The following is an 18,084-nucleotide window of genomic DNA, read 5'->3' as shown; positions in this document are numbered from 1 at the left end:
TTGACTTTGGTTGCTTCTAATTTCCTCAATAGTGCAACAAAAGAAAAAAAAAAAAGTTTGTGTACGGGGGGTGCGCGCGCGCGCGTGTGTACACATGAGCGCGCATCCATCCACTGGTGTTAAGGGTGCGGTTGAGAGAGCCGAGTCTGGTATTGTGCTGTTGCGCTGAAGAGGTTTGCATTATGAGTGAATCATGCAGACTCTAGATGGCACGGTGACTCGACAATAAAAAGACGAGTCGCAACACAATCAAAGGCTTGAAATTTTAACGAGAGAGAAATCAGGACCTTGATCCTGAGGGCCCCACCAAAAAAAAAAGTTGTAGGTGTGCTAGTGGTCAGAAATGAAGGGGACAAAAAAAAAAAAAAAACACACTGCACGTGTGAGAGCAACTAAACTCCTAATTGTTTATTTTTTTAATCACAAAGAGTGCAATATAAGCTTCTGAAGTTGTCTTTGCAACATACAAATGTACAGTTAGGTCCATAAATATTTGGACAGAGACAACATTTTTCTAATTTTGGTTCTGTACGTTACCACAATGAATTTTGAACAAAACAATTCAGATGCAGTTGAAGTTCAGACTTTCAGCTTTAATTCAGTGGGTTGAACAAAATGATTGCATAAAAATCTGAGGAACTAAAGCATTTTTTATACACAATCCCTTCATTTCAGGGGCTCAAAGTAATTGGACAAATTAAATAATTGTAAATAAAATGCTCATTTCTAATACTTGGTTGAAAACCCTTTGTTGGCAATGACTGCCTGAAGTCTTGAACTCATGGACATCACCAGACGCAGTGTTTCCTCCTTTTTAATGCTCTGCCCTTTAGCACCGGTTTTCAGTTGTTGTTTGTTTGTGGGCCTTTCTGTCTGAAGTTTAGTCTTTAACAAGGGAAATGCATGCTCAATTGGGTTGAGATCAGGTGACTGACATGGCCATTCAAGAATATTCCACTTCTTTGCTTTAATAAACTCCTGGGTTGCTTTGGCTTTATGTTTTGGGTCATTGTCCATCTGTATTATGAAACGCTGACCAATCAGTTTGGCTGCATTTGGCTGGATTTGAGCACACAGTATGTCTCTGAATACCTCAGAATTCATCCGGCTGCTTCTGTCCTGTGTCACATCAATAAACACTAGTGACCCAGTGCCACTAGCAGCCATGAATGCCCAAGCCATCACACTGCCTCCGCCGTGTTTTACAGATGATGTGGTATGCTTTGGATCATGAGCTGTACCACACCTTCGCCATACTTTTTTCTTTCCATGATTCTGGTAGAGGTTGATCTTGGTTTCATCTGTCCAAAGAATGTTCTTCCAGAACTGTGCTGGCTTTTTTAGCAAAGTCCAATCTAGCCTTTTTATTCTTGAGGCTTATGAGTGGCTTGCACCATGCAGTGAACCCTCTGTATTTACTTTCATGCAGTCTTCTCTTTATGGTAGATTTGGATATTGATATGCCTACCTCCTGGAGAGTGTTGTTCACTTGGTTGGCTGTTGTGAAGGGGTTTCTCTTCACCATGGAAATTATTCTGCGATCATCCACCACTGTTGTCTTCTGTGGGCATCCAGGGGCCTCATTTATAAAACTTTGCGCAGGATTTACGCCAGAAGATGGCGTGCGCACGAAACTCAGAATGTGCGTGCGCACAGAAATATTCTGATTTATAAAACCGTGCGCAAGCACGTTCCACGCCAATTTCCCTTTATAAATCACAATCCACTCTAAGTTTGCAGCACCTGTGCGTACCTCAAGACACACCCACAATTGCCTATAAATATTCAGCGAAACGCCCTTAATGAATATTGATATCTGTGGACAACATGCCCAAAACAGAAGGAAAGACAAAGAAGCGCAACTTCACCGACTGTGAAGTTGAAGTGAAGTGGAGCAGTGTCAAGCTGTTTTGTTTGGAGACCATAGTACGGGAGTTACAAATGCAAAAAAAAAAAACGTGTGAATGGCAGCATGTGGCAGATGCGGTCAATTCTGTAGCTTCACAAGGCCGTACTATGGCAGAGGTTAAAAAAAATGGTCTGACATAAAGGTGGACGCCAAGAAGAGGATCGCGGCACACCGCCAAAGCGTCCGTGCAACGGGCGGGGGGGGAGCCGGCGCTCACCCCACTGGATCAAAAACTGGCTGGCATTATAGGGGAAACCCTCCTGAGTGGACTTGTGCGTGAGGAGGAGGGTGACACCGATGCTGGGCCACATGAACCAGCCGAGGACTCGGGTATATGTAATTTTTTTTTTGATTGTGTATCAAGGAACCACCTCACATTGCACGTGTGCCCCCTTGTTTGAAATGGGTGTGAAATTAATTGAAATGAGTCTTCATCCAGAAAAAGTATTTTTTTAACAAAAAAAATTCCCTCGCATTTGCTGGGTGTGCCAGTGAGGCCAGCAGTGTGTTGGCTGCGGCAGCGGAGGTCCCAAGGACGTCCACGGCCTCCGATGCATGTGCATCCATGCCGAAACCAGCCACCAGCGCCCGTGTCCTAACAGATGCAGCGCTGCAGGTGCAGCGGGAGCATGTGGATGCCGTCCGCGAGGTCGCCCGGGAGTTAAAAGAAATAAAAAATGAGTTGTCTGCATTAAATGCCAGCATTAAAGAATTTCTTAAAAAGTAATCATTTGTTTCCATACCTAATTATTTACAAGCGGCGCATCACCTCCTCGCGCTGGCGCACGGCTCCTGCGTTTGGGTGGAATGCCTGGGGATAGGGATCGGGGTCAAGATCAAGGTTGACCTCTTCAGCTTGCAAAGGCACGTTTTGTAGCTGTGCCACATTGTGCAGCACAGCACAGGCCCTAACAATCCTACAGACCTTTTTGGGTCTGTAACATAGCGCTCCCCCCGTGGCATCCAGACAACGCCATCTGCCCTTCAGGAGCCCGATAGTGCGCTCCACAACAGCGCGCGCCTGGCTGTGGCACAGGTTGTAAGCAGAGGTGGAAAAACTGGATTGACAAAGTAAAAGTCCTGCTTAGGTTTTCCTTCTGCCTGTTCTCTCAACACAGGTGATTTCACCAATTAGCTCATCAACCTGGCTTAGGGGATGTGGTAATTAGGATCAGCTGGTTCATTGAATTGGCTCGAGCAAAAATGTGGCAGGGTTTTTACTTTCTGCACCCGGGTTTTTCTACCTCTGGTTGTAAGTGGTCTCCTCAGGCGTTTGGGGGTTCATAAATGACGTGAACAGCCACCGTTTCAGCGGATACCCACTGTCACCTACAACATAACTGAATGAGTAAAGGGTTGAATATTTAGAAATGGTCTAAGAATGGTTGCAAATACTTTCAGGATTTACGCATTAATCACCCGCACTCAGACAAGTGCACAAAATTAAGGATTATAAATGTTAAGTCAGTCACGTCTTTGATGCGCGATGTTATGTTTGTGTTAAACTTCGATTATTGAACCAATTTCGGGTCGTTCTCCTCGTTTCCTCCTGAGGTCGCATTTTCCGCGTTTCCCTTTTTTGTGTGCGTACGCATGGGTCAGAGCTTGCGTGGAGGTGCGCACATTTTACCGTCAAGTTCACTTTTTATAAATACCGAAGCTTGCGTAGAATGTGGCGTACGCATTCTTTTGTGCGTATGCATCGTTTATAAATGAGGCCCCAGGTCTTTTTGCATTGATGAGTTCACCAGTGCTTTCTTTCTTTCTCAGGATGTACCAAACTGTAGATTTTGTCACTCCTAATATTGTAGCAATTTCTCAGATGTTTTTTTTTTTCCTGTTTTTGCAGCTTAAGGATGGCTTGTTTCACCTGCATGGAGAGCTCCTTTGACCGCATGTTTTCTCATCTCATTATCTCTAGCCGCTTTATCCTTCTACAGGGTCGCAGGCAAGCTGGAGCCTATCCCAGCTGACTACGGGCAAAAGGCGGGGTACACCCTGGACAAGTTGCCAGGTCATCACAGGGCCGACACATAGACACAGACAACCATTCACACTCACATTCACACCTACGGTCAATTTAGAGTCACCAGTTAACCTAACCTGCATGTCTTTGGACTGTGGGGGAAACTGGAGCACCCGGAGGAAACCCACGCGGACACGGGGAGAACATGCAAACTCCACACAGAAAGGCCCTCACCGGCCACGGGGCTCGAACCCAGGACCTTCTTGCTGTGAGGCGACAGTGCTAACCACTACACCACCGTGCCGCCCCGCATGTTTTCTTTACAGCAAAATCTTCCAAATGCAAGCACCACACCTCAAATCAACTCCAGGTCTTTTATCTGCTTAATTGAGAATGACATAATGAAGGAATTTCCCACACCTGCCCATGAAATAGCCTTTGAGTCAATTGTCCAATTACTTTTGGTCCCTTTAAAAACAGGGTGGCACATGTTAAGGAGCTGAAACTCCTAAACCCTTCATCCAATTTTAATGTGGATACCCTCAAATGAAAGCTGAAAGTCTGGACTTTATGTCCATGTCCATTATATAACTATAACTTGAATATGTTTCAGTAAACAGGTAAAAAACCAAAATTTGTCAGTGTCCAAATATATATGGACCTAACTGTATGTCTAACAAGGTTAGAGTCACATTTAGAACATTCTTGGTTCACACCTTCATTCAGAACATTTCTCTTTGTGCATTAAATTCGGACCGGAGTTCAAATCTTAATGTTTGAGACAGACGTTGGATAACATTGAGCTCATCTTCAAATATTTGCCAACTGCCAAGCTGTAACCTTCTGGCAGAGACAACCCGGTAATTTGTGGTACTTATTTGCTATCAGTCTTCATGAAACATCACTTGACTCACAGCTCAGCTTGGTGGCATTTGATAGGCGAGTAAGGTAAAGCTACCTCAGTTTAGCATCGATAATGAGTAGCTTGATATGGGCTTAATTTATATGTATTATTTCATGTTCACCATATTTTCCATTTCTTTTTTTTTTTTTTCAAATAAGCACTAATAAAAAAGGTACTCCTAATTCCTGACCTAATTGTACCATCACAAAGATGTTTTTATGGGGACTACAAACCACATCTGAAAGGTGCTCTGGATAGATTGGCCAAATGTATGTAAACATTATACAAATTTGCTCCTTAGCCCTGTCCATCAGTGGAAACAGACCATCATAGGCACAGTAACACTGATATGGTGGTGGTGTGTGTGTGTTGACCACAAATTGTGTATCGAAGAGCAGGAACTAGGCATGGCTTATAAATGAATGAATGAATGTTAGTGTACACAGCAGTGACGCTTCTTCCATCAGGGCATGTTGAGCAGAGCCCCACCTTTCAACAAATGTTCATCTCATTAACAATTTCATACATTTTAAATTTTGTTGAAATACCATTTAACTCTGAGTGTCCAAATATTTAATAAAATTGTTATTTGACAGATAGAAGCTGCCATTTGCCCATTAGGTTATTACACCTAGTGGTAAAAAATGGGAACTACAACAAATGTTAATTGAGGACCAACTCAGGCAGGAACCATGCTGCCCATATAGTCTATGAACATTTCAAAATGATCTGCTGTCTGTGTGCTGAATGACAACTCTCAGCTACATGTTTACCAGGTTATTCTACATATTGGCTAGATAGTAGCCTATAGCATAATCAGTGTGATAGTCTCCTGATTTAATTTTGTTTGAGGATGCGTTGTTATTCATCTATGGTCATGAGCTGCTGCTTTTAAAGGGTTTGAAACTTTGAGAATGGTCCACCTCTCAAGTAACGGAGGTCTTAGTGTGGTCTTGTTCCATTGTATTCTATATAAATTGTACATAGTAACAGAAGGGTTACAGTCAAACCTTGTCCACTGACAAACTGACTCATTTGGTGGGTATGACTGATATAACAGCCAGTGAATGTAGTCTCCAATCCTCAGAATCAATAAAAGCTTCAGTGTTAATGTACAGATGCTTATGAAGAGACAAGATGAAACATGACTCATCATCCAACTGCATCAGAGAATGACACCACTGTTATGAATTGAGCAAACCTACATTTAATCTGCAAGACTAATCATTTATCAGGATCAGATGATTTCTTTAATCTGATACAAGATATTTAAAGCCTTTTTTTTTTACATCATTCTTATAAACTACTAATGTGAGCCTCTTAAGTGCACTTTAAACAATATTCTGCCATTTTCCCCCCACACTCTATGTTGCACTCTTTGAAAATGAGGTTTGATAAACTACTGTACAGTGTAATGTTTTATGTAAATGATTCTCTATTACATGATTTAGCAATATTGTACTTCATAGCCTTTGCTTAGCTGATTATGGTACAGGGTAAGTGACACAGCTGTGAGGATTTCAACACATACCACACTTTAGCTACAAGACAAAGTGCTATAAAAGAATAAAATTGCAAAAAAAATCTGGATGCCAGTATCAAAGTTTGGCTATAAAAGAGCAAAGGAAGGGATGTAGTCTAGGAATATAATCAATAAATAAAGCTGATTTAAGTAAAAATACTATATTTAATAACATGCAGGATTCTAAAATACAAATAAGTCAGACATACGGTGGCTTGTGTAATTCTTCACCCTCTCTGAAGTTTTCCACATTTTGTAGTATTACAACCTGTAACTGAAATGGATTAGGAGTTTCAAAGCAACAGGGGTGAATTTCCAATCACTGTTTATTTATTTATTTTAAATTTGTCTAAATACACACTTCAATATTATGGGATATTTTTGTGTAGAATCATGAGACATAATTAAGGTTGTAAAAAGAAAATACATTGAATTATTACACACAGGACACTTTTTTGATGAAATAAAAACGTATTCTATTCTCTTCTAGCGGGTTTCACAGCATGCAATATTGTTAGCATACTGCTTATCCCACGTGTATTACATCATTCTACCCAACGGAGGATTAGCGCTGAATATGGTTTGTGATACTGTATGGTTGTCAAAACAACACGTTACACATACAGCATCAGCTCCAATGAGAGAGTTTTCTGCTGCGCGTGTACAGAAGCAGTTTTTTGTTTGCCAGGAAAGAAAAAGACGCATTGAAGACCCGAAAATAAATTGTTAATATAAATATTTTTATCTGATTTTACAAGTAAGGTGAGTGAGAAACAGCATTTCGATTCTCCTATATGTTCTGGATATATAGTGACTTGACAAAAATCTTTGAAAAGCTACCAAAACTTCATTAGATATTCTTCATGCATATTTACAAGAGAAAAACATACCAACGGACATAAAAAATGGAAAAGAGAGAGTGTGTACGTACAACAACAACAACGATCGCTGGCTTTTTTTCCCCGTGGTATATCAGATATACTCCATTTAGCTAGCATGATCTTGAACTCATCTTCAACTCATTCAACATCATGCTAGCTGAATGGAATATATCTGATGTACCACTCAACGCCAGCCAATATTATTTAAATGTTCAAGGGGGTGAATACTTATGCGAGTATAAAAGTGTGGGGGCAGGAATGCAAATTTTCATGGTCTCTATTAAGCCTCTAGAAAGATGTTATCCTTGCAATTCTTCAGCTGTAATAATTACAGATCCATTTTTGGGGGTAGATCTGCCCCAAAAATGCTTCTAATAATTATTACAGCCATATTTTTGAAAAAGACACAGATTACAAAACATGAGATGTACAATGTAAACTTGATGTACAATATTTACAATTCGAGCAAAGGACAAAAGGTAACAGGTTAATCCTCTTCCAGCAGGATCATTTCAGCCTGACCAGCATCTCCCAACAGAGCCAGAAGAGTTCTGTAGGCATTTCTGGAACAGAGACCAAGCAAACTTTTGTCAGGTATGATTAAAAAATAAATAAAATAAGTCATATTTCTGAAACACAACTCATTCCAATCCTTGCTGATACAAGTCCAACACTGGGTTCTTCTGACTAGGCATGTTGACGACCCTTGTTCCTCATTTAATCAGTCTTTCAGTAAAAGTTGTGCGTAAATGTTTTCATAGGTCAAACCAAATGAAGAATGTCTGCCAGACTGAAATTTTTCAGTAATGCTGCCTTTCTTTGTACTCATGTAGATCACTGTAATTTACCAAGAACATTCATGACACAGCTGATTTACATTGAGCCACGCCCACAAAGCTCAATAAAAGACAAAGCTCACAGAAAGCTGAAATGGGAAAATAACAACTGAGCGCTTCCCAAGCATGCACTAAATCTTTCAGTAATGCAGCTCGGCCACTGCAGAGTGCTGACTACCACATACGTAAATACACACACAACTCTTCCTCTGTTTATAGGGTACCACTTCTTTTGTCCTAATAAACAGCTAATCTTATCTGTATTAAATCATGGATTTCTTTCTTTCAAATCATTAATATGAAACAACCGAAGTGTCATTAAAATTTGTGGGATCCATACATAAAAATTGTAGTAACGCAATAATTACAATATTCAAAGCTGATTAATGAAGGCTCACATTAGTGAGTCTCCTTATATGTAAATTTATACATGCAAGATCTTGTAGAATAGGAATGCTTTTTCCAAACTAGTCTTATTTTCATGAATACTACAGTTCATGTGTAAATGCTCCTACAAATGATTTGTCAATCCATTCATCTGTATCTGATAATAGTTTATCAGTGTGTTTCGTATGACCATTACCTGAGAGAGGTGTTTTTTCCAATTCCTCTCTTTTGTTCTGTGTTTCGTAAACTCTGCGAGAGAAGTGGAATCAGAGCAGTCACAGCCAAGGGATTGAGAACCGCCACAGTCTCCAAGGTGCTGTACATCTGCAGTTCATACACACCCTCAATCTCCTCCACAAATGTTCTGGGAACACACATGATACAGAGATGAGAAATTTAAAGTCCCACACTACATTCTACCTTGAATGGGTAACTAGGCATGTAACAATTCAACCAATTCATGATTCGATTCACAATACAGGTAGTTGTCGACTTACGACCTATGCGACTTACGACCGATCGACTTTACGACCATCTGGTTATGACTGGCAAGTGTTTCCCAGCTGACCTAGCTGAGCGTATGACAGTTTCTGCCCCAGCTCCCGGCAGCGCCTCTCGCCGCGTATAACAGTTTCCGCCCCAGCTCCAGGCACATGCGCAGTCTCTCTTGCGCTCCCTTGCGCACGCCGTCATACAGTTTCCGCCCCAGCTCCTGGTTTATGAAATGAGCAAATCCTCCCGCCAGCCCGAGCACTGCAACAGCTGATGATGACGTAGACGACCCACAGCCAAGCACCAGTGATACCAACGGTCACTAAATTTTGTATTTTGCTATGTTTTACATTTGTATTTTGGTATGTTTCAAACTAATGTTTTCTATTTTTCACACCTGTATTTCGTATTTTTTGTTTTGCACATATTAAACGAATTGTACTGTACGCAGTGTAGTATGCAGTGTTTGACTTAAACCAAATAATGAGCCAAGGTAATGAAATAAGAAAATGTTGATAAAATAAGACTTTAAGATGATTACAATATCATTACACATCACAATATACTTATGTTCATTTAACATAGGCCGACTTACGACCAGATCGATTTATGACCGGTCAGTCGTAACCAAACGCAGTCGTAAGTCAACGACTACCTGTAATGGGCTCATAATTCAAGTTTCTCATGATATTTTTGAAAAAATAAATAAATAAAATTAAAATATGATAAAGGAAAAAAATTGTAACATTTATTTACCCATTCTTTAACAACTTTATTTATTTTGTTAAAACATTTTTTATATATATAAATATATATATTTTTAGGGGCGGCACAGTGGTGTAGTGGTTATCACGGTTGCCTCACAGCAAGAAGGTTCCGGGTTCGAACCCAGCGGCTGGCGAGGACCTTTCTGTGTGGAGTTCGCATGTTCTCCCCATGTCTGCGTGGGTTTCCTCCGGGTGCTCCGGTTTCCCCCCACAATCCAAAGACATGTAGTTAGGTTGACGTGGGGCGGCCTTGGGCTGAGGTGCCCTTGAGCAAGGTACCTAACCCCTGGCACTCTGGTGTGGCTGCCCACTGCCCTGTGTGTGTGTGTGCGCGCACATTCACTGCTTCAGATGGGTTAAATGAAGAGGATGAATTTCACTGTGCTTGAAGTGTGCATGTGACAAATCAAGGTTTTCTCTTCTTCTATATAGGGCGGCATGGTGGCGTAGTGGTTAGCGCTGTCGCCTCACAGCCAGAAGGTCCGGGTTCGAGCCCCGTGGCCGACAAGGGCCTTTCTGTGCGGAGTTTGCATGTTCTCCCCGTGTCCGCGTGGGTTTCCTCTGGGTGCTCCGGTTTCCCCCACAGTCCAAAGACATGCAGGTTAGGTTAACTGGTGACTCTAAATTGACCGTAGGTGTGAATGTGAGTGTGAATGGTTGTCTGTGTCTATATGTCAGCCCTGTGATGACCTGGTGACTTGTCCAGGGTGTACCCTGCCTTTCGCCCATAGTCAGATGGGATAGGCTCCAGCTTGCCTGCGACCCTGTAGAACAGGATAAAGCGGCTAGAGATAATAAGATGATATATAAAAGTATGTGAACCTCTAGGATTAGCAGTTAATTTGAAGGTGAAATTAGAGTCAGGTGTTTTCAATTAATGGGAAGACAATCAGGTGTGAGTGGGCACCCTGTTTTATTTAAATAACAGGGATCTATCAAAGTCTGATCTTTACCACACGTTTGTGGAAGTGCATCATGGCACGAACAAAGGAAATTTCTGAGGACCTCAGAAAAAGCGTTGTTGATCCTCATCAGGCTGGAAAAGGTTACAAAACCATCTCTAAAGACAGGCTGGACTCCGCCAATCCACAGTCAGACAGATTGTGTACAAGTGGAGGAAATTCAAGACCAAGAGTGGTCGACCAACAAAGATCACTCCAAGAGCAAGGCGTGTAATAGTCGGCGAGGTCACAAAGGACCCCAGGGTAACTTCTAAGCAACTGAAGGCCTCTCTCACATTGGCTAAATGTTAAATGTTCATGAGTCCACCATCAGGAGACCTCTGAACAACAATGGTGTGCATGGCAGGGTTGCAAAGAGAAAGCCACTGCTCTCCAAAAAGAACGTTGCTGCTCGTCTGCAGTTTGCTAAAGATCACGTGGACAAGCCAGAAGGCTATTGGAAAAATGTTTTGTGGACAGATGAGACCAAAATAGAACTTTTTGGTTTAAATCAGAAGTGCTATGTTTGGAGAAAGAAAAACACTGCATTCCAGCATAAGAACCTTATCCCATCTGTGAAACATGGTGGTGGTAGTATCATGGTTTGGGCCTGTTTTGCTGCACCTGGGCCAGGACAGCTTGCCATCATTGATGGAATAATTAATTCTAAAGGAAGAATGTCAGGACATCTGTCCATGAACTGAATCGCAAGAGAAGGTGGGTCATGCAGCAAGACAACAACCCTAAGCACACAAGTCATTCTACCAAAGAATGGTTAAAGAAGAATAAAGTTGATGTTTTGGAATGGCCAAATCAAAGTCCTGACCTTCATCCAATCAAAATGTTGTGGAAGGACCTGAAGCGAGCAGTTCATGTGAGGAAATCCACCAACATCCCAGAGTTTAAGCTATTCTGTACAGAGGAATGGGCTAAAATTCCTCCAAGCCATTGTGCAGGACTGATCAACAGTTACCGGAAACGTTTAGTTGCAGTTATTGCTGCACAAGGGGGTCACACCAGATACTGAAAGCAAAGGTTCGCATACTTTTGCCACTCATATATGTAATATTGGATCATTTTCTCAATAAATGACCAAGTATAATATTTTTGTCTCATTTGTTTAACTGGGTTCTCTTTATCTACTTTTAGGACTTATGTGAAAATCTGATGTTTTAGGTCATATTTATGCAGAAATATAGAAAATTCTAAAGGGTTCACAAACTTTCAAGCACTACTGTGTGTGTACACACATACACACTTCCTTGGGTTTCATTTTTTTAAATCACCAACAATAATTATTTACCCACATTTGTAAAGGTTGTAGTAAAATAATAGCCTATTAACTAAAATGTTCCTTTTATGAAAAATAATGTGAATAACAAATGGGCCTTTTCTTAATAAACTTTTATGAACATTTGTACTGCCTGCATTTGCTTCTCTTTAGCTGTCAGCAGTCTGTAAACAGAGAGCTCTGATTTCTAGTTAAATCTATTTGTATAGTCAATCGCACAACATCTCTTTCCCATTTTACATCTGCGTTTTTGTCAAGTTGTGTTATGTCTGTGTTGTTTCCATCTACAGTGAAGTCATGTGTATTCCCACTATTTTATGCCCTCTGCTCTCTGGAAAAGAAAAATTACATAACACAGCCTGATAGTTATGACTTTTTATTTCATTGACTCGAATTATCATGAATTTGTATTGCGATTTATCGTCACATGATACATCATTACATGCCTAATGTTAACACACTATTTTAGTACAGTAGTACATTTCCTGGTATAGCCAACACTGTATACAACAGGTTCCCACCTGAGAGCAGTGATAAGCTGGTCACATGGTTCCTCTCTAGCTTCAGAGGAACATCTCTCCATGATGAGCTGTACACTTTCTGTACTCAGTTTCTTCACTATGACACACACATACATTTTATATAGCTTATTATGAATGCAAATTTTAAGAATGCATTGGTTTTTGGTGGCAGATGTTTAATTCATTTTATAACATTGCATTTTTCTGTCAGGACTGTGATGTCCGAATTAAAGCTTAACCTTTGTGACGAACTAAAAAGACCCTAAGCTCATGTTCAGTCTGAAATATGAAAAAGTGAAATACGGAGCAGTTTATTGAGGCAAATTACAAACAGCAGCTCAAGATTCCCCGAGCATATTCCTCACATTGCTGTGGTGAAAGCCTATTTGAGACTCTGTGAATGAAGGTTGTTTGTCTGGTGTCCTCTCATGACACACTCATGTCAGCAGGTCTTACAATGCAGGATTTTACGGTCCGATCTTGCTGTAGATTGCACATTGTAAAGTAATTATTTGGTTGCAAGAGACAACATGCTTACTGGTAGGTGAATTAATGCTGCTGCAACAAGTGAATGCCAACAACAAAGTTCTATCAGTCTCAGAACTTGTGAGCACCGCTATGAAACTAGTCTAAAATCCACCAATAGGAGGACAGCACAGGATTGCAAATCTCATGCAACAGCTACACGTACTGTAGTGGTTTTGTCTTGCTTTGAAAAATCCTCTTTAGAGGATCTTCATTGTATAATCTGACAAACAGCAAATGTAATTTCAAGTCTGTTACAAAAGTTTTTTAGATTAAGATATTTTATTTGGGCCATTTCATACAGTGTGGCAAGCAGGAACCTTAAAAGACATCTAAAATTGCACAGTATAAAACCGACTTTATCTGCTCAGGGCCAGTGTGTCTGTAGGCTTTCATTCCAAAACAGGAATTGCACCTTATTCCACTTAAGAAAGGAGCTATTGTTGGTCATTAAAGGCAAACAAAACCCAAAAAATACATTTATACTGACATAAATATCCATATAAAATGTTTGATTATTCATTTGTTCATATTTGTACCTGTACACTGTGTACAGATCCAAACTGAATCAAAAACGACAAAAGACAAACAAGAGTCAGAGAGTTAGTCAAGAAATGAGCAATGAAGAGCATTCAGAAACCGCTAACAGAAATTCAGTTTTGAAACTGCTAGCCGTTTATTCTGCATATGTGACTCAACTACATTACAAATATGACATGACTGAAAGCAACGTCATGGCTCATTATAATGATGGTCTATTTTAATCTTAGAAATATAAAAAGCCATATTTTATATTTATATATATATATATATATATATATATAAAAAGCCATATTTTATATTTATATATATATATATATATATATATATATATATATATATATATATATAAAAAACTCCTTATTAACCTCACTTGCTCAGTCTGTACAAAAAGACAGAGGTCTGATATTTTCCCCAGAAAGACAGAGCAAGTGGGGTTAATAAGTAGTCAATACTGTGTATACATTATCAGGCTGAGTGAGATTCACACTTTATAAAAGTGAAGTCTGTTGATTCATGTATTTTGTTGCCAGTAAAAGTGACATGGTTACAGAAAATTTCTGATTAGATTTTTAGAATTCGAAGCCTGTGTCATATATACACATTACAGCACAGTGAAATTCTCTCACTGCATTTAAAACTCTGTCTGTCTGTCTCCACTGAAGCAGTGGAGACAGACAGACAGACACAGAGAGAGAGAGAGTGTGCGAGAGTGCAGTGGTGGCCAGGAATTTTTTTTAAAGAATTAGAAGCCTTTATTTGATGGCTCTGTGTTACTAAGGGAAACAGTGAACTAGTGAACCAGTTATGTCACAAGCAGATATCCGGTTTCAGCGCAAGTGGCTGCACCCACGTAAGCCTATTTTTAGCGATATCACAACTTTTAAAATGGATAAATTTGTTGTTAGGAAGTTTTATTTTTAATTTAAACATGCAGAGGGCACATCAGGGCACTTGCTGTGCTCTGCAAACAGCATTTATTTTTGGGGTTTTGTTTGGATTTAAATGACTGCCGTGTATGTCTGTTTGGCTGAAATGAAAATGTGCAGACCTTTGTAGTTAAAATAAAATACTCTTACATTAAGGTCAGGAAAAAAAAAGGAAGAAAACCCCCCCGATGATATTGTGTACTAGTTTCTGGTATAGCAGCTTCCCTTATGTTTCTCATTTCTCAATTAGTTTCAATTTCATGTGAATAAAAAGTGCACCAGAATAAGAAAGCAGCTGCCTTGTCTTTATCATTTTAGCAATACATATATAGCTATTTGTAACTTCGAAAGAGAAACACATCACTGTTCCTTGAATTTCCGTCATTCCCTGGCATTTTTAGTTTGGCTGATACACTGGATTGTGTGATACATGCACACTGCCTTCAAAAGTCAGCTGAATTAAGGCACCTTGGAAGCTTGTAACTATTGTTGATGCAGTGTTATTGCTAGAGATGAAAGTGGAGCAAAGAAAAAAAATCCTGAACTTTTGAAAGTCAAACTAAGATTTTGGGGGGGGGGGGGGGGGGGGGGGGGGGGACATCCCCCGAAAAAATTTTAATAACATCACATGCAAAACCCTGCATTCTAGTACTTATTTTCACTAAAACAAGTTATAACTTTTAAGCCTTTTTTTCATGTACATTAATGATTAACATGTCAAAAATATTAAATTAAATTCCCCTAGTTAAGGAGTAATTTTCAGGAGTGCATTGTTCTAAATTCAGAATTTTCACTATTGGATGTCAAAACTTATATAAAGTGATGTCACATCTTATGAGCAATACTGCATATATGCTTAGAAAATAATAATTTAACTGATATTAAATAGTTCACACTTTCATGAAATTGAATTGATTTCAATATCAAAACAGTCTTATTAAATCATATATATATTTATTGTAACAGTAAACTCATTCAGAACAGGAAAGATAAATCAGCCACCTTATCTTGTAAAATTGAGCTTATTCAACACAAACTATTATCAAAAGAATATTTTCTTATTATCATGCCACTTTAAAGATTTCAAACTATTAATAATGCACTAAAGGTGGCACGGTGGTGTAGTGGTTAGCGCTGTCGCCTCACAGCAAGAAGGTCCGGGTTCGAGCCCCGTGGCCGGCGAGGGCCTTTCTGTGCAGAGTTTGCATGTTCTCCCTGTGTCCGTGTGGGTTTCCTCCGGGTGCTCCGGTTTCCCCCACAGTCCAAAGACATGCAGGTTAGGTTAACTGGTGACTCTAAATTGACCATAGGTGTGAATGTGAGTGTGAATGGTTGTCTGTGTCTATGTGTCAGCCCTGTGATGACCTGGCGACTTGTCCAGGGTGTACCCCGCCTTTCGCCCGTAGTCAGCTGGGATAGACTGCAGCTTGCCTGCGACCCTGTGGAACAGGATAAAGCGGCTAGAGATGAGATGAGATTTATATTGAGTGTGTGGCTCATTTTTTATTTTCACTAAACATTAACACTTCAATATGCCAATACGGCTTACAATATCACGCACGCTCACTGATAATGACCGCAAATAAAAGTAGTTATCAGTCACGTCAAGTCAATAAGAATTCATTCACAATTTTCTAAATCTCAGCATGGATCTCAAGTACAACAAATTAAGAATAAGAAAAAATTACTTACCACGTGCATAATGCATATCCTGGCCTGTCCACTTTCCTCACATAGTCCGATAAAAAAAAAAAAGTCACCGTTTGCATCTTTCTCCTCCAGCCACGACCATTTGAACTTGTGCTTTACCTTTTCTTCTATGCTATGGATATCTGCCGACCTGTCAACTTGTTTGTACATTATTATTGCTGAATCGGTAAGCACATTTCAATAGAGAAGGCTCTTCAATTGTCTCGCTCAATAGAAAGGTACACAAAAGAAAGACCGCATTTTCTAAAGCACGATATCGCAATAAAATCTCGTTCACATGACATAAGGTATGTATATAAGCATATAAGGTCTTGTACACACCAGCAAACACTGCGAGACTACAAAAATGGCGTCGCCGAACGTAAACAAGCCGCATGATCGCAAAACCGAATTTCTATGAAACAGAACATGAAAAATCCGAAAAATAAATTTCTCCATTCGGAAAACCGGAGATTTTCAAGAGTTGTCAAATATCCGGATTTCTGGGTAAATCCGTTAAACTTTCATCTATATATTGCAGTTTTGATATTTAATTCAGTTTTAATGTTGGTTTATTTTTTCCTTTTTTGTGGGTTTGTTTGGATATACTTGTGTTATGTTTTCACATTAGCTTCAATAATCTGAGTTCTGTGAACAGACTGAAAGTTGTGGTTCTGGTTGAAGGTTTGAGGAATGCATGAAGACACACTCTACATTGTGTAGCATTAATAGACTATGAATATGTTAATGGTCTAGGCTGTTAAAACAAAAAACGATAGGTCCCTGAACAGCACCAGCACTGTGTCAGTGGTAAAGTGCTGAATGTGTGCATTTCCCACCTTGAGGTTCATTAACAAGCATCACACAGCGCAGCACATTTGCGAGGGGCACAGTGAGGAGGGCGGGATCAGTGTCATTATTACGTTTCAGAAGCTCCAATAGAAACATGAGGACAGCTGCCAATCGAGCAGGAGGGGCGTGGCCTCTGAACTGCAGGAAGTTTTCCCTGTGTGAATGAGCAAGAAAGACAAAGAGGGAGCGAGAGCAAAACCAGTTCTTCACTACATACTCACTCATCTGCTCCAACTGTATGCAAATAAGTGAAATGTAAATTAGAAGGTTTGTATTTATTTTTTACCGGAGTGCCTGCAGGATCATGCTCCTCAACGCAGCCCCTTGTAGTGTGGGTGTAGCCTCACAGCCAGCCAACAGCACAGGGTGATTGGCTACAGCTCCAACAGTGGGCGTGGCTGGGAGGAAGCGGCTCAGGTACTGAATGATAACATTACGCAGCTGCTGCTTGAGGTATGACACCTGTGTTTGGGACACACCCACTGCTACAGAGAGACCCTGAATACACAAACACACATGTTTAACAGACGGTCGAGAAAACCTCAGTCATATAATCACACAGTCTGTACAGAGAACCTAAACAATATAACAAAAACACCAGCAAAATGAATATACACAGACCTGCAGGTAAAGTGGCAGTGTGTCCCGAATAGCTGAGATCAGCTGAGGAGGTGGAGCTTTATCCTGCAGCAGGGAATGAGGGAGCAGCAGGACGTCTATGATGCGCAGGAGAAGAGACTGGGCTTTAGATGTGGCCAGTAGAGGGCTCCAGTGTTTAACCACACACCCTGTGAACACAAGAAAGATGGTGAGAGAGATCAGGTAAAATTAGTTTAACAGTTTAATGTAATTAGTACGTCATGAATCCACAATAAGCCATAATATCCTCAGGATTATTTGCATCATATCAAGTGAAGTTTGGCTACAGCTTTTGTCATGGAGACAAAACTAAATCATACAAATGTTTTGTGGATTTTTAAAATTTAAGTGCAGGACATTGTTAATTCGATTTAATTTAATTCAATTCATTGCTATTTGCTAATGTGTCTGGCTTTTTCCCCATCCTGCCTGGATTTCACAGCATCAGTATGCAGAGCTACAGACCAACATGGGAAGAATTTCAATTTAATCC

At 40.2% G+C, this 18,084-nt stretch overlaps 1 protein-coding gene and 1 long non-coding RNA gene across 4 annotated transcripts in view; both read right to left on the bottom strand.

Annotated features, from left to right (window-relative positions):
* Positions 1-2,343: 2,343 nt before the first annotated feature.
* Positions 2,344-2,730, bottom strand: LOC132871178 (uncharacterized). Its single transcript, XR_009651272.1, has 2 exons — positions 2,653-2,730; positions 2,344-2,519 (listed from the first exon to the last, which is right to left on the bottom strand). It is a non-coding gene; the product is annotated as an uncharacterized LOC132871178 (long non-coding RNA).
* Positions 2,731-6,446: 3,716 nt separating this feature from the next.
* Positions 6,447-18,084, bottom strand: part of mms22l (MMS22-like, DNA repair protein) — an 83,581-nt gene continuing 71,943 nt past the window's right edge. For 2 of the 3 annotated variants that reach the window (XM_060905875.1, XM_060905874.1), the window contains exons 20-25: positions 17,574-17,740; positions 17,239-17,450; positions 16,940-17,106; positions 12,418-12,514; positions 8,602-8,769; positions 6,447-7,745 (exon numbers count right to left, since the gene is read on the bottom strand). In XM_060905875.1, the coding sequence (XP_060761858.1) occupies positions 7,670-7,745; positions 8,602-8,769; positions 12,418-12,514; positions 16,940-17,106; positions 17,239-17,450; positions 17,574-17,740 (887 nt within the window). In that variant the 3' untranslated portion in view covers positions 6,447-7,669. Of the gene's footprint in view, positions 7,746-8,601; positions 8,770-12,417; positions 12,515-16,103; positions 17,107-17,238; positions 17,451-17,573; positions 17,741-18,084 lie in introns of those variants that run through there. The other variant, XR_009651301.1, reaches the window with a different exon arrangement.

The sequence above is a fragment of the Neoarius graeffei genome, chromosome 23 (genome assembly GCF_027579695.1).
Source record: "Neoarius graeffei isolate fNeoGra1 chromosome 23, fNeoGra1.pri, whole genome shotgun sequence".
Taxonomy (NCBI): Eukaryota; Metazoa; Chordata; class Actinopteri; order Siluriformes; family Ariidae; genus Neoarius; species Neoarius graeffei.
Note: the sequence above shows the minus strand (reverse complement) of the source record. Positions and strands in the feature narration are given on the sequence as shown.